This window comes from Hordeum vulgare, chromosome 7H (assembly GCF_904849725.1).
Source record: "Hordeum vulgare subsp. vulgare chromosome 7H, MorexV3_pseudomolecules_assembly, whole genome shotgun sequence".
NCBI lineage: Eukaryota > Viridiplantae > Streptophyta > Magnoliopsida > Poales > Poaceae > Hordeum > Hordeum vulgare.
The window spans coordinates 616,030,161-616,046,943 of record NC_058524.1 but is presented as its reverse complement, the minus strand read 5'-3'; the positions used below and the strand labels follow the sequence as shown (position 1 = coordinate 616,046,943).

The 16,783-nt window shown below is 45.1% G+C and overlaps 2 protein-coding genes across 2 annotated transcripts; both read right to left on the bottom strand.

Annotated features, from left to right (window-relative positions):
• Positions 1 to 11,664: 11,664 nt before the first annotated feature.
• On the bottom strand, positions 11,665 to 12,225 carry LOC123409540 (the record flags this gene model as incomplete). Its single annotated transcript, XM_045102409.1, has 1 exon — positions 11,665 to 12,225. A coding segment is annotated over one exon (504 nt), but the record flags the coding sequence as incomplete, so codon positions are not given.
• Positions 12,226 to 13,058: 833 nt separating this feature from the next.
• Positions 13,059 to 16,219, bottom strand: LOC123411078 (proteasome subunit beta type-3-like). The gene is made up of 7 exons (XM_045103998.1): positions 16,077 to 16,219; positions 15,812 to 15,993; positions 15,598 to 15,705; positions 14,591 to 14,680; positions 13,880 to 13,964; positions 13,548 to 13,642; positions 13,059 to 13,340 (listed from the first exon to the last, which is right to left on the bottom strand). The coding sequence occupies exons 1-7, from the start codon at positions 16,080 to 16,082 to the stop codon at positions 13,292 to 13,294; spliced, it is 615 nt and encodes a 204-aa protein (XP_044959933.1). The 5' UTR covers positions 16,083 to 16,219; the 3' UTR covers positions 13,059 to 13,291.
• Positions 16,220 to 16,783: the final 564 nt, after the last annotated feature.

The following is a 16,783-nucleotide window of genomic DNA, read 5'->3' as shown; positions in this document are numbered from 1 at the left end:
TCCAGCTCTCTTTGGGCCTTCCGGAGGCGTTGTTTAGGCTTTTTTAAGACACGGTTATCCCATGCATGTAGGCCCGCATGCATGGCTTTTAACCTGTCCAACACGTCGATCACACCACTCCCTGAAGCAGCAGCCAACCACTGTCCTTCCACAATATCGTTGAAACCTTCTTCTTTAAACCATTTCGCTTCAAAACTTTGAATTCTTCTTGGACCACTAGTGTTTGCTGCATAATATTCAGTATCCAACATAAGCGGTCGGTGATCCGAGTGATTATATTCCAAGTGCACGATGGCCGCACGTGACTGCATTTGCCTCCAACTAACGTTGGCAAGCCCTCTGTCTAAGCGTTCTCTCATTGCCCCTCTATGCCATGTGAAGGGGTCTCCAATGAAACCAACATCATCAAGGCCGCAGCTATCAATAGCATCATGAAAAGCTTTGGTAAATCTCTCCGGCCTAACCCTGCCTCCCTCTTTTTCATGGGAGTAGAGGATTTCATTAAGATCGCCCAAAACTAGCCAGGGAAGATTGTTTTGCTGATATATCGATCTCATTATGTCCCAAGTTTTGTATTTCTCAGTTCATTTAAACTCTCCACACATACCAGTAAACCTCCAGATTTTATTCTGCTCTTCCTCAATTCTCACATCAATATAATTGGGGCAAGCATAAATCTGATGAATTTTGATTTCTGCCTTCCACCACAGAAAGATTCCCCTACGTCTCCTATCACTAGGCTGTATAATACTAAAATCCATATTAACTTGTCTACGGATGCAATCCGCTGGATAACGATCAAGATGGGTCTCCGATAAGAATATCACGTCAGGATTATAACGCCTCAGGACATCCAGAAGCGCTCGAACTGCCGCCGCATTACCCAGGCCACGGCAGTTCCATGGTAAGAGTTTCATTGCGTCCGGACGGACTCCTCTCGGGAGCCCGCCGATCCTAGTGAAGAGGAGTTAGCTCCACCTTCGATATTTTGTTTTGTTGATTCTTCATCCATCCCCTGAGCAGAATTTGCTGCAGATTCATAAGTATCGCCATCAGTTCCTTTCGTACGAATATCAATAGAATCGATAGCTACACCATTCTGAGCCTTAAGTTTCTTCTTGTTCTGATTTTTCTGCGGCGTTACCTTCGGATCATTTTTTGTATCCTGCCCCTTTTCCAACTGATCCACTCTCTGCACTACAAAAGAAGTTTTATCAGTAGCTACCATCGACAAATTGCCTGTATCGTCAGGCCCTGATCCCATAGCAAGACGTTTTTTCGCAGACGGGGCAATATCCATTAGATTAGCATTTGTTTGGTTTTCATCTGGGGTGATATGAGTATTACTGTTCCACCGCCAGCTCTGCTGTGCAGGATCAAAGTCTTCATTAGCGGCACCATTAAATCATGCCATGGTCCCTCGATCACCATCTCCTCTACCAAAACCACCTCTACCACGGCCAAACTCAGGATGGTTGGGGAGATCACCACGGCCCCGGCCCCCATCACGCTGCTGTCCAGCACCACGGTCATTTCCTTACCTCTTCTAGGGGCCAAAATAAAGGGACCCCGTTCCAGCTTCTCTTCTTCAAATTCTCCAAAACCACACTCTTGGTGCCAATGGCCCATCTTACCGCATGCATGACAAAATTGGGGCAAATTCTCCAGAACCTGCTAGCGCCTGTTGGTTTGCAGCACGCACGTCAAACAAAACCGCCTCACCTTGATTGTTTCGAGTTCGATCCGATCTCGTCGAGACTCCTCATGCAATCCGATGTAGTTGCCTCGTCCGACCCAACCAGCTGCCTCACCCCTGCGCTGCTTGCACGCGTCTCCATAGGATCCAACCGAACACGTCGTCGCTTCTGATTGCTTTTCGACGAATAGAACTCCTGTCGTTGCATCGATCTTTTCCACTGGCAGGACTCGACCATCGACCAATTCGACAAATTCTACTCCACCTCTAGATCTGAACAACCTAGCTCATGATACCACTTGTTAAAATAATCTGAGGCTTTTCGTCGATCTACCGAGGACCAAGCAATCACACAAGCACGACACCGAGATTTGTTAACTAGGTTCACCGATGTGGCTACATCCCCGGAGCATGACTACGGGCGCTCCTCCCCGTGAGACCGTCACAATACCGCACCCCGGCCGCCCGGACGCTGGCACACGCCGTCGGCTCCCCTGCGTGCCTGTGCTATTATGTTGGCATAGGTTACATCGTGTGTCTATCCTCGCTATATATGAGAAGCTTAGGATACAACTGTCCTATCAGGACATGACTCCATATCCTGTCTAAACACAATCCTACTCAGAGTCCAACTGTAAGCTACCTTGTACAATAATATACGACACAACTCTAACAACGTCTATATAAAACTATCTAGTTACTTGGCATGCATTGTATGCATGATATCTTGCTCCATTATTTGTTGTCGTTTAATACAATATCAGTATGTTAGTAAATATTAAATGAAAACACCATATAGTAGGAGGTTAGAGCATCTCTAGCAAAACCCCTAAAACGCAGAATGTTTTCAGTTCGCGTTCTAGGGTTATTTTTGGTTTCGACCGATCACGCGGTAGCAGCGCCCGTAAATAGAACCCGCATATATAAATTTGTTGATTTTGCCGCGAATTTACAGACAAAAGAGGCGGCTGCGATCACTAATTACACCAATTCTCGCCGGTGGTGATCACCGGACTAGCCCTAGCCCTATCCCTATCCCTGATCTACCTGGGGGCGGCGCCTCGACCTATATGTCGCGGCGGCGCGGCTACATAACGGTGGGGCCCCTCACTCCTCGTCGGAAGAGCCGATGTAGAGTGGCTCCTCGAGCGAGGCAGCGATGGCCTTCTCGAGGAGCACGTCATTGACATCGGCTTGGTGGCGGCGCTACGTCCGGAACTCCTCCTCCTTCACGGCAGAGCGCTTGTAGAGCGTCACTACGACGGCATCGACCATGTTGTCGGGGACGAGGTTCAGCTCCGACGTCGTACTACGGAAGAGGCTCCTCCTCGCTCGGCGCCGTCCTCACTAGGGCGCGGGAAGAGCTACCCGTACAACTCGAGCATCCCTCGCCGCGCCTAGCGGCCACGCGGAGGCCGTCGAACTTCGGGAGGGCGCGGTACGCAAGGTTCACCATCACTGGGAGGTTGTTATTGGTGAAGGCGTGCACCGCCCTCTTCCTCGCACCGTCTGACCGCACCACCCTCTTCCGCGCCTCGTCAGACAGATCTGACGGGTCCAACATGGGGGGGGGGGGGGGGGCTCACGCTTCGGGGTCCTTATCTTCAGTGGCATGGCGGCGCGGCGGAGCCGGATCTGGGTGGCGGTGCGAGTAATTGCTCGTCAGAGGTGAGTCGCAGCGCGACCAATTGCTCGTCGGTGGCGGCGGAGGGATGCGGGCGTGACGTGGAAATGAACGCACGGCCACTACTTGAAGGGATCCGCGCCTCGGATTCTCAGGCGACCGAAAACGCTTTACGGGCCAGTTGCATTATACGGGCTCTGCTACGGCAAAAAAAGCCCCCAGCCCGTAAACCCGCCGGCCTTTTTCAGGTTCCGGCGGTTTAGGCTCTGCTAGAGATGCTCTTAGGAGCTGGTACATTTGATAACTAAGGAGCAGAAAAGTGCATATACCCGTGATTCTGGGTCTGGGCCCGGTACAAGATATGGCTTTGAAGACAAAAACTTGGCCAGTTGCAGTTTCACCTTGTAGATACTGTCCACAATCTGAACACCAAGAAGGCCATAGATAAAGTTAGAAACAAATATATCTTAGTCGAAAGTACAATTAGATAGTCAAGTAAGAAATGAAAATAGATGTTGAGCAGAAAAACTTACATAGAACTAAAGTTGTAATATATCTACGTCTTGTTTCAAATTAAGAGCTAAGTTTCATATATACTGACAGTAAAGAGATGATCTCCCACCAAAATGACAGTGCCATGTGAAGCGGTATTAAGGATATTTCACTAGTAGAAAAAGGGGCTTACGTGCCAGCTCAATTTACACATTAGTCCCGGTTCCATTACGAACCGAGACTAATGTTAGCATTAGTCCCGATACGAACGGCAAGGGCGCCGGTCGGTCATTAGTCCCGCTTCAAAAGGGACCTTTAGTCCAGGTTCGTGTCTCGAACCGGGACTAAACGGTTTGGAGGCTTTAGTCCTGGTTCGTGTCTTGAACTGGGACTAAAGGATAGACCTTTAGTCTCGGTTCGAGACACGAACCGGGACTAAAGGGGTTTTGTATTTTTTATTTTTTTCCTGTTTTTATATTTTATTTCTGTTTGTAGTTTCTGTTTTAAATTGCTTATATCTTTTAGGATATTTTTTTTGAGTGATTCTTTTTGCATTAGATTTAAAATTTTGTCTAGTTTCTGTTTGTGCAATTAGTTTTTAAATTTGAATGGTTTAAATTTGAATTTGTTCAAATTTGCTTCAAACCCAAATTGTGAATAACTTGAGTTTACAAATAGTTTTTAATTTAATTCTTTTTTCTCCTAGTCATCTGTTAGATTGTTATCACAGTAAGATTTATTTGGTTATTTTTAGAATAATTTGAATTTGGATTTTAATTAAAACAATATTGTTTTGCTTATATAGTTGTTTTAGTCATTTAATTGTTGTTTTTTATTATTTTTAGTTAGTACTTTCTGTATATTTTAACATGTTATAGTATGGTGCATATTGAATGCATAAAAAGTCTGGAATTAAAATCATTTTAATAAAATGCCTTTGTAGCAGATGGGTTTTCGTCTGAAACCTTGATACTTCGAAGGATGATCCAGTTTGTAAACGAAGTGCATCCAGTTTTTATCGTAAGTCTTCCAACTTTTCAGCACATGCCATGTAGGTGAAATTATGATATCATGCCAACTTTCAACCTTTTCAGAGTTCATTTGTAGTGCTTTTCAATTTCAGAGTCAATTAGCTCAAAAAAGTAAGTAAATGCATGAAAAATACCAAATGAAGTCAGAAAATATTAAAAATTTATGATGTGGCTATAAATGGTGTATTTTAAACACACAAAAAGTATGGAGTTCAAATAAGTTCAAAAAAATGAAATCCCTTTGCTATAGATGAGCTTTCGTTCGAAACCCTGATACTTCGAAAGAGATTGTTCATTTTGTACACGAAGTGCATCCAGTTTTTGACGTAACCCTCTCAACTTTTTAGCACATGCTATGTGGGAGAAATGATGATACGATGCCCAGTTTCAACCTTTTCAGAGTTCATTTTATCGGGCTTTTCAATTTCAAGGTCATTTAGGTCAAAAAATCATTAAATGCATGAAAAATAGCAAATGAAGTTATAAAGGGTCGAATTTTAGGATGTGGTTTTGAATAGTTTATATTGAATGCTCAAAATGCATAAAATGTCTGAAGTTGAAATAAGTAAAAAAATAAAATATCTTTCTAGCAGATGGGTTTTCGTCCGAAACCGTGATACTTCGGAGGAGATGGTCCAGTTTATACACGAAGTGCATCCAGTTTTTGTCGTAACCCTCTTAACTTTTTAGCACAAGCTATGTGGATGAAATGATGATACCATGCCAAGTTTCAACATTTTCAGAGTTCATTATAGTTCTTTTCAATTTCAGGGTCATTTAGCTCAACATAGCAAATAAAGTTAGAAAGGGTTAACTCTGGCTTGGTTAACCTTAGTTGTGATTCTGGCGGGGACGGTGCTAGCAAATGTAGTCGACGGATATGATTGGACTCTTGGCTAAAGGGGGATTCTGAAATTTTCAAACTCTACCCATCCTGGACCGTCTTTTTTAATTTTGTAGAAAATAAACAAAAATGCAAAAATCTTCAAAAAATAAAATCCTTTGAGATGTAGTTAGGTTTTAGTGCCTAGTTGGTATACAAATTTTGAGATATGAATTTTGACCCTTTTTTAAAAAAGGGAAAAATGTAAAACGACCATAACTTTTGCATACGACGTAAAAAAAAGTTTAATATATCAAAAAAAACTAGAGAAAATTGGGAATCGATTTCACCGGGGCTTGCCCAGTGAATTTTTCTCAGATGCTCAAAATTCCAAATGTAAAAAAAGTTATGGCAAAAAAACATACTCCTATTCGAGGTTATCAATGTTTCCGTTTCAAAAATATTTATGTTGATTGAATGCTTTTGAAACTAAGCATATCTAACCTCGAATAGGAGTATGTTTTTCCGCAGCAAACTTTTAGAGGATTACTCAATGGTGATCGTGATCTACAAACAAACTTCACATATATGAGGCGTATAGCGTGTTTTGAAAAATAAAATTACGGTCAAACCAATGTGTTTTAGTGTTTATAGGAAATGTGGTCCGACCAGCTCCCGTGCCCTGCTTAGGAGTAGCAGCTACAAAACAAACACCAGCTGAACGTACCTGAGAGGACGAAGGGGTCTCCTCATCTAACTCATCGTCGCTGGTTTCCTCTGGACTCACCAGCTGAACGTACCTGAGGGGAGGCGACGGGGCAGCTGGCCGGCGTAACTCCCCCGGAGTGAATGCGCGTCGCCTCAGGAGCCGTCGAACCAGCGGGCCAGCGGCGACGGCGTCAGAAACCGACGTGATTGGGCTCTGACGACGGGGCCGCGATTAATGGCGTCGCCTCGGGAGCCGGCGAACCAACGGGCTAACGGAGGCATCGGACGACGGGGCGCTGAAGCGGCGATTAATGGCGTATTTGGGAACCGACGAGACGAGCTGGCGACGGGAGCGCTGACGCGGTGGTTAATGGCGGCGGCTTCGGGAACCGGCGCGAACTGGCGGCGCAGCGCGGGATTAATGGCGGCGACGTCGGGAACCGACGCGAACTGACGACGCAGCGCGGGATTAATGGCGCGGTCTCGGGAACCGACGGATTGACTGCGGTCAGACCGACGTGAAGACGCCACGTCGCAACGGGTGGACGCGGGTACGACGCGTATTTCGGGGCTCCTGTACGTCGCCGGTTCGTTAGCTGGCGCCCGTCGGGATGATGCGCGTACGTCGGGACGGGGAAAAGACCATCCTGTCGTTTGTTACGAAGGGGTATCGTTTAATCTCAGCCGTCTTTGTGATTAGGGGGTTGTACCGAAGAAGAGGTGTGCCAGAGATGAAATCCAGTGACGCAAATCTGTCCGAGTTACCCATAGGCGCTGTCTCCTCGATAAGCCGCTGCCAAGAGCAATATGTGTAATATTTATTAGTTATAAGTAAACCTGGACTGGGGAATTCACCGGCACCATTATGCAGCTATAGCTTAATATTTCTAGGAAAAGGACTTTGATCTTTTTCTGGTGAGAGAGAAATTTTTGAACCATATTATAAGTTCATCGGTATCATCACAAAGTGGTTTTGCTAAAATGACTGACCGGCGCGAGGGGGGCATTAATTCTTACTCCCTCCGTTCCTAAATATAAGTCTTTTAAGCGATTTCACTAGTGGACTACATACAAAGAAAAATGAGTGAATCTACACTCTAAAGTATGTCTATATACATTCGTATGTAGTTCTCTAGTGGAATCTTTAAAAAGATTTATATTATGGAACGGAGGGAGTAGTAAGTAGTGTGAGCAAGAAATACAATATGCAATTAATTAGTTATGACTACATATGGGCTTGTTCGTTAATTTCCTCCCCAAATGGATTGGATGGGATGGGTCTGTTGACTTGCATGTCCACCTCAGCCCATGGTAATCACCTTCAAAACACAGCAAACTTAACAAGCCCTAAGGAAGTACTCCATCCGTCTACTTTTATATGGCACGCTACGTACCATTTCAAATTTGACCAGATACATAGTACAGTGAGTGAATCTATATGTAAAATGAGTCTAGATTCACTCATTTTAAAATGTATGTGGCTAAAATTGGAATCACTTATAAAAGTGAACGGAGGGAGTAGTTGTGATTTGATCTAACCACAAAGAGATCGACCATCCGAAAATTGTCCGAGTTCCGCTACTTGGTACGGCTCCCCGGTGCACGACAGTGCAAGCCCCAACTGCTCCACCTCCACGACAACCCGGCTTCCTTTTTCACTATCCGGCAGGTACATTCTGATGGCCTCCCACTCTGACATGGTGATGGTGGATAGTCCTTCCACAATGACGAGATACCCGTGCTCATCGCTCATATGCTGAATGACCTGGGCTTTCATAAGATCATCTCCCCTGCTACCCGCTGCTGCTCTCATGTTTCCAAGGAACTCTGCACCTAGCACCTTTGCTTGGTGAGAGCTCGCGTAGAATTGAGTGAGCAAGCTCTTGAGGAACTAGCTTGTCAAGGTTAAAAGGATGCATCATCTTTACCCAGGCCCGGATTTTGAATTCTTGACAGATTTCAGGGCCATTGTACGCCTTCCTGATAATGGAGGTGGCAAGACCAATAGTTGATCCTGGGCTTCCCCATAGCGATATCACCTCTAGGCCACTTCCTTGTTTTGTGATCAACTTTTTGAGGTCACCCCCCATGTCGTGTCGCAGCCTCCCACACCTCACGTATGGTGTGGAATGCTGACGACGATGGTTGGTTGGCGGCATTGTGCATAAGGTCTGGTACTGCCGCTGATTTGGACACAATAGTTGCTAGCGTAGTAGAAGTCTTGGAGTTGGTGCCGGAGTCGCCGATGAGATTGTAGCGGGCGTTCCTGTGGCTGACATCCTCCACCCTTGCCTTGAGCCGCTCGATCTCGGCTACCGCATCGTCGAGGGGTCGTCGTGACGGTGCCATGCAGCAGGCGCCACAACCAGGACCAGCCCGACTTGATGCCGAGGCTGACGACGAGCTCGACGCAGTCTTCCACGTCCAAGGCTAGCTCGCGGATCTAGCTGCAACAAAACACCCAATAATTAACCTCGGTACCCTCCTCGGAATTTTTTCTACTGAAAGCTAGTATTGTGTCCAAATCAGCGGTACCAGACCTTATTACACCCGGTACACTCCAAGAGTACTACATTGACACTGTACAAAATATAATTAATTAACCTCGGCCGACAGATTAGTTGGCGATCTAGAAAAAGATTTGCCACCAACTGAAAGCAGCGGATACTGGTGCATATTTATTTGACGACTGATCTGCGTCGGCGCGTCGGCCCAAACTTTCGGCCTCCTGGAGGCCGACCGCCCCTCTTCGGCCACCCACGGGCCGACGGGGTGCTACTTTTAACATTTTTAAAAACGCATACATGATTTTCGAATTTATTATAAATTTCGTACTAGTTTTGAAAAAAAAAAACCATCTTGCCTGTACGACACATCACACATTTTTTTGCTTGTGTAGATGTAGTGATTCAGAGTGTAGTGTACATGTCTGCAATAGCTATACGCCTCTGGGACTGCAAAATATACTAAAATGGTCAATTCAGCCATGTAATTCTACAAAAATGTAATATTCAATAAGATGACAGAACAGATTGCCAAATTAACAACTCCCAGTTGCACGAATATATAGGATGATATATTTTTTTTAATCGGGGAAAGAAGTATGTCATGATTTCTACAACATGGATATATGTTAAATCTCCGGTACTTACAATTAGAATCAGTACAGAACAATCTACTGCCCCATGATTTTCTACACCATTTTAAGGACACCACTATCCCAGCAAGAGTCATACCATGAATTTCTGCAATAACTGCAGAATGTATCATAGCATTTTGTCCGGAAACATTGACAGACCTGCACTGCACATATATTATGCAAACTTGTAATTACTTCCCCCCTTTCTCCTCAAAATTAACAAACACAGATGGACTACCAGAGGATTAAGGATCTGTGACTATTAAAGATTGGAGGCTTGTGTCTTCAAAATCAACCAAAAATCGATGGGCTACCAGAGGAGTAAGGATAGTGTAGTGGGGGGTGAGGGATTTGGGATATTGTGGCATAACTTGGGAGGAATAAACAACAGAGAAGGGCGAAGGGAGGAGGAGTGTGGGGACGCAGGGAGTAGGTCGCTCGCCAGCCAGAGGCACTTCCAATGAGGTTTCCATGATACTGGGCTTGGTCCTCAAAGAAGTTGTGTGAGCAGCTTCAAAATCCTTATAACTGCACCTAGAGAAGTGTGCAAACAGAATGTTAACTTCCACACAAAAAACAAGTGCATTGCTATGGAATAAAAATTGAAGTCATCGAGCAAGGCATTATTTTGCCATTGGGCATAAGCTTGTGCAGTTTTTACCTAGTCCCTTCTGAAACTATCATCGTGCATCTATTTTTGACAGTTGATTTTTTTTTCTTCATCTGTTTCTGCTAATATCACCTTCTCAATCACAACATTTTTCCCAATCTTGCACCACTCTCCAATATCTAATACTTTGCAGTTGCCTCTAATGCTAGTGGCACTGCCGACAACAGAATTTTCGCCAATTTGTGATTAATGTGACATTGTTACATCTGCTAAAAAGCAGTGTTTTAAATAGTGGGCTATGCCAAATAGCGGTGGTCCTCCAAATCAGCTATAACAAGGCTATAGCAGGCCCGTTATTTCGCAAGTTTAGCGGGCTATGCCACATAGCGGCACCTGCTCAAACAACTATAGCTTAAAACTTTGCTAAAAAAGACATGCACATTTAAAATGTACAAAGAATAATGAAATTAATTACCAAAAGAATAGAAGAAAGATTCACAAGCCCAAAATGTAGGTAAAGATGAGGGCTCAAGAAATCAAAAAAATACAATTTAAGATCATAATACAAAATCCTTTTTAAAGTTACCTATATCTTAATTAACAACTTCCAAGGCTAAGTGCATATAAAGTGGACATTTGGATAACAAATATATGTACCAGAATCAAATTTTGTATAGTTTCCAAGGAGGAACGTAACCAATTGACTATTCTATGCATTCCTTAGTAAAAATCAAACATTACCAAATATAAAACTAAACATTTGGATTACTAAATATTTTGAAATAAGCAAATAGTTACTGTTCACCAGCAAAAACATCAAAAAACGCTATTCATAAGGGTTACTGATCACGACATGTAGTGTTTACTTGGGGACTCGTAGCGGCATGGGGGAGAGCCCCGGCCACAACGGCAAATGCACGGGAGGAGCCGCTGCTTAGCAGCTACTCCTTATCAATAATAACATGCGAGTTATGTACCCTGTCCTCATAATAAAGTAAGTTTTTCGGATGGCACAGCTGACTTAGGAGGTCCGCCAGTTTGACATAACAAATAGCCGAAAACACACATGAGAAACAACCTTTGTGATAGGATGGAAATGAATACATTTTCATCTCAAATTTACCATATTACATTAGCAACATTTTTATTCTAAAATTCTCCGGCAACAAACAGAAGTGACGTTCAGATCCACATGTGTGCTTCATCTCCAGGAACGGCGCTACTTACAGACTCTGAATTTTCTCTCAGTTCTGTGGCAATGCACCGGCAAACCTATATAAAACAAGTAAAACGTAACGAATATATATGGAATATTTGCAAATGAGTAAAAATTACGAGGAGATTTTACGCTAGTGATGACAATGCAGAGTATGCGCTGCTACCAATAAGATTGTGAAACATCCACACCGAATTCAGATTTAAGGTGTTTCCAAGATCAAGAGGCTATTTAGGATAGGACACACCCAGGTCCCTCCACTGGGTATGTCCTGTCCTAAATAGCCTCTGAGGCAATTTAGCATCATGTAGAAAAAAGACAATTTTCCATCTGAGGCGAATGGTATCTATACAATCAACCACATGGTATCGGTGGCGGCAGCCTAGCAGCTGACGCTCAGCTTTCCCTCCATCTCCGGGTTGTTCTGAACCCCTCCGCTCCCGTCGCAGCATTCACGGACCCCCTCGTTGGTGAGGCCGTATGCGGGTTCCCCGGCGGCGGCGTTGAGCTTGACGACGATGCGGCGATTGCCCTTGAACAACTTGTACCGGCACTCCTCCTCGCCGACGTCTTTGTAGGCCTTCCCGTACTTGGCCTTCCACCCCACGAACATTCGGCGGGTCTCCTCCTCATACAGTTCCTCCCACATCCAGACCCCGTACCCCCGAAAAATATCCTCTTTGGTGAGACTGTTGCGATGGTTGAGGCAGTAAGAGGTTACCCCGGCGTCGCGGGCGTTGGCCCGGTCGACACGGCGGTGGCTCCCTTTGAACACCGTGTACCTGCACTCCTCCTCGCCGACATCTTTATAGGTCATTCTGTACTTGGCCTTCCACTCCACGAACATCCGCCGGGTCTTTGCTCGTATCGTATGGTATGGTCGATGTGCGTGTGGCCGCCAGTGACACCAGCAACATCAGCAGCACCACCGCAGCTGTGAGAGCAGCCGCGGACAGTGGCGTGCCCAGAAATGTTTTGAAGCCTGGGCAACAAAAGTTTTCATGTATAAATACGGACATGGTACACAAGAAAACTTAATAGCAAATACAAATGTTTGTCGGCCCTAACTATGAGATTTTTAACATTTAACAAGAACAAAGCCAACGGTGGATGACAAAAGCTCAAATGTTCATCGGTATTAGACACTACTGAAGCTCCAACGGTGGATCACAAAAGCTCAAAATGTTTATCAATATTAGATACTCACTCTGTAAACTAATATAAGAATGCTTTGACACGATACGACACGATTTAAATGGGCCGCGGCACGGCACGAGCCCATTAGTGTCTGGGCCGCTTCTCGATTTGAAGCACATGAGCCGGCACGGCACGATTAGCTATTTTTATTTTAGATTTTATAGCTATTTTTACCTATTTTTAAATTTTATAACTATTTTTACCCATTTTCAGGCCAAACGGGCCGTGTCATGGGCCATATTAGTGCCTAACGGGACATTCCCACTCTGAAAACTCAGCCCATGGGCCGGGCCGGCACAGCATGATTAAGCCAGGCCGTATACGGGCCATGCTTTTTTAGGCACGAATCAGGCCGTGCCGAGCGGCCCGTTTGGCCAGCTATAGTGGAGACCCCTGAAAGGAGTAGATACATTTTTACAGTGCAATCCCTTGTTGCGATACATTTTTTGAACCTTACCCAGTGTAAGGTTTACCGTTACCATCCCTAAACTTAGAGAAAATGATGAGTTACCATCCCTAAACTTAGAGAAAATGATGATTTGATATGTTCCACCACGATGGAGATGTCTCACCATTCACTTCATCATATAAAAAGGATATAAAGTAAAAGAAAACAAATGTCTCTTCTACGGATAAATATCATCGATTTTTGACAGTACAAGGTTGCTTCGGAACTGGGGCACAACAGGGATGTCGAAACAGCAAGCGTAGAAGCATATCCGGAAGCGGCTCAAGAACTCTAGGCCATACATAATCTAGTCCATCCTGCCCTTGAGCACTCGCTCTTGAACTTCGGTCGCTGTCCTGCAAACCCAAAGGACAAGATGTCAAGGAACTAGATCAATAGTCAGTTAACAGGAGCGGCATGCAGTACAGCTTTGAGCTTTTTATCCAGGTACTCCTGTCCACTGTTTACTACTGACGATTTGTTTCCGCGCAAGGTGTGTAACACTTCAACACTAAAAACGGTTCAATTCAGAGAGCAGGTAAAAAAGCGAGTAGTGAACTTACACAATCAGAACATAGCCTCCCCACCCACTGAGGCAGTCGCGATCAACTGATGACAACAGAGCTTGTGATATGGTCTCAAAGAGTTCCTCAGGTTCCTTTTGTCATGGAAAATAAGATGCTGTCAGGCAGCTTGTATCGCAAAAAATAAGTAGAAATGCTTGCGCCTTAAAGTGCAAGGCAATGGTAACCCAAGGAACAGCTTAAAACTTGGCAGGCCCACGAGAGAAATGTGATGTTGATGTATCCCAGGACCTCTCACAAGAACAACTAACTAAAGAAGGTTGTAATTAAAGAAGGTTGCAATGCCTAAAATTGGCGATACAGGCGCATACCATGTTCGGTTTGTACATGGATTCACAGGCACCATATAGAGACTCTGATGCTGTCCCTGAGACAACAAAATCCTTAGCAAGTTCCCTGCATATAAATAAATATCTACAATTAGCTCACAAGAATGATAGACAAGAGCTGATGGCACAAGATCTACAAACCATAGAGATACCCAGCGAAAAGCATAATTAAGTGATTGCCAAGAAACTTACGGCCAAGGTCTGGTTTCAATATGGCCAAGAAACTTATGAAATGAGAAAGGGAAATGATTGCCAGCTTTAGTAAAGAAACAGTAGAAGGGAGTTAACCAATGTCCAGCATACCAATTATATGGGACAGAGAGATTGTGTGCTAGTGTATTGGTTGGTGAGTCAAATGAGCAACATTCTGAGTACTCATATGCTCACACAAAAAACAAAATTCCAAAAATACTTTTAGCCATATTGCTACTCATGAGTATAATTTAAAAAATTGTAAAGGGAACTTCCCTTACCCCATGAACCAAACAAGCATAGTACTCGACAGAGTAAATGGTTACAATGAGAAGCGGATAAATTGTAAAGGGAACTTTCCCTTACCCCATGAACCAAACAAGCATAGTACTCGACAGAGTAAATGGTTACAATGAGAAGCAGATAATCAAGCATGTGCATGAAATACATGAAAAATACAAGTGCAGAAGGCAAGAACACACTCAAAAAACTGATACCTACTTTGCACCAATGCAGTCCATGGTACAAATAAATGGCTCGTCATCCTGTCCAAGTCCAGCAATAATAGGCTGGCAGAAGTACGGCCCAAATCTGGAGCGTTTCATTAGCACAAAATAGTTAGATTAACCTCTCTCCGTTATCAAATCATATATAATGAGACACGCGGTTTAGCATAGATAAGACATAGGCCAATATTAGTATGAAAGGCTAACGACTGAGCTCATTACTATACGCAAAGGCTAACTATCACAATGCCAGAAGTCATAAGTACTGCATAGGTAGAAACATTAAAGTATCATGCTTATCAATCAGAAATTGTGGTTCATATCTAACACAATTGGCCAGTTAATCACCAGGATTTTCACTGTTGGAAAAAGGAAGCTCTGGACCTATGGTTCTGGTTCCAGAAGTGTCCAGATTTACTGTATAAGTTATCTAAAAAATTATTGATGCTCAGCTAACTTCCTACTCCTGGACTGTAATTAACTTGCTAAGAGTATCCTCATTAATTCTTAAGAGGAAAAAGTACAAAGGGGGAATCTAAAATGCATGTACATCACTGCATATCCACATGTAGCTCTATATAGATCATACAAGTAGTACACCCTTCAAAAGGTGACTACACTGTAAAATACTGGATGGTACTTTTGAGCAAATTAGCAAGCTATGAACCCTGTGAAAATTAATATATTTCTGGCGCCAAATGAATCGCTCCATTATGAAGATTACGGCACCTGCTTTGCAGTTGTGTTCTTACTTGTTAGTATACACTACCTATATGGCTATATATATATGTTCATACAGGACAAGCCATAAGCTTCATGGCAATAGTAATGTTATTGCAAATGTCTATGCTGGATCTTAAAACCAGCTGCCTGTATCCCTAGCTAAGAACAAGTGAAGCCCAGTACATACAAATTGTTATATGCGGTATCCAGCTGATTACTCCACTAGTAGTTTCGCAATTCAATTCAGTTTGTGGCCGCACCAGTGTTTAGAACCCTCACCTCTTCTCGTAGAGCATGGAGGAGACGAGGCTGGCGAAGGTCTCGGGCTTCATGTCGCGCTCCTCCCGCAGCTGGTACAGCTTGTGCTTGAACACGAGCCGCTGGTACCTGCGCCCCGACGCCAACAAACAAACAAACAAACAAACCCTAAGCTAGGCACGACCGCCGCCGCGGGAAACCGACATCAACCAGAGGCGAAAGGGATCTGGCTCACAGCGTCTGGGCGTCGGAGGCGAGGCCGGAGAGGCCGATGTAGAGCTTGCCGTGGATCTTGAAGACCCGCTGGAAGTCGGTGGCGACGGTCTGCAGCTGCACGCCGAGGCGGCGGTCGCTGGCGATGGCGAAGCAGTTCTTCCCCACCATCGCCACCACGGCGGAGCCGTTGTACTCGAAGATCTGCGCAGGGGGCGGGCCGTCAGGCGGGCAGGGAAATCGGGATCTGCGGCGAGGGGGGCGCGGGGGTGGGCAGGGGCACTCACCGACATGGCCGGCCGGAGTCGCGGGGTCGCCGGGTTAGATTGGAGTGGGGGAAGGAGGAGGAGGGGTCGCCGGCGCTGCTGGTGGTCGGGGGAAGTGGGCTTATGCGGCCTGGGTGGGCTTCTTGCGGAGCAAGAAGAAGAAGAGCCTGTTTCGGTTGGGTGCCGCCGGACCGGAGGTCGACTCGACCGCTCGGGTGCGGGTTGCGATCGATGAACCGGCCGAGTATAAGGTCAACTCTAAAAGACCCTTAAAATGGTCAAATCGTTAAAAAAAACACGATGTATGTATAGTTTCGGTTGAAAAAAGAGCGTCTAGTTGACACGTAAAATTTGTATGGCCCTTAAACTTTTTAAGGGACGCTGTAAATCCATCCGTGAAAAAATATATGTGTACGGTTTTCAAGGTAGATTTCAACTCATAAATCGGTCAAACTTTGTTGGAACAGACACGCAGCCATGGAACTGCCTCGAATCTATCTGAAACTCACCGAAATTCGTCTCCGCACGTTGAAAGAAGCCGCTACACGTCAGAATTTACCGTCGCTGGTCCGAATTGCGGTCGGTTCAACCTCCACTATTGAGGCAAGGCCGTCCGCAGGCAGGACGGAGCAGGCCATCGGTGGCCCGAATATGGACGGGCGACGCCAGAGAAGGGGCGGGGAGGGGGGAGGGGAGGGGGAGCTCGCCCGGCGATGGCCAGTGCCGGA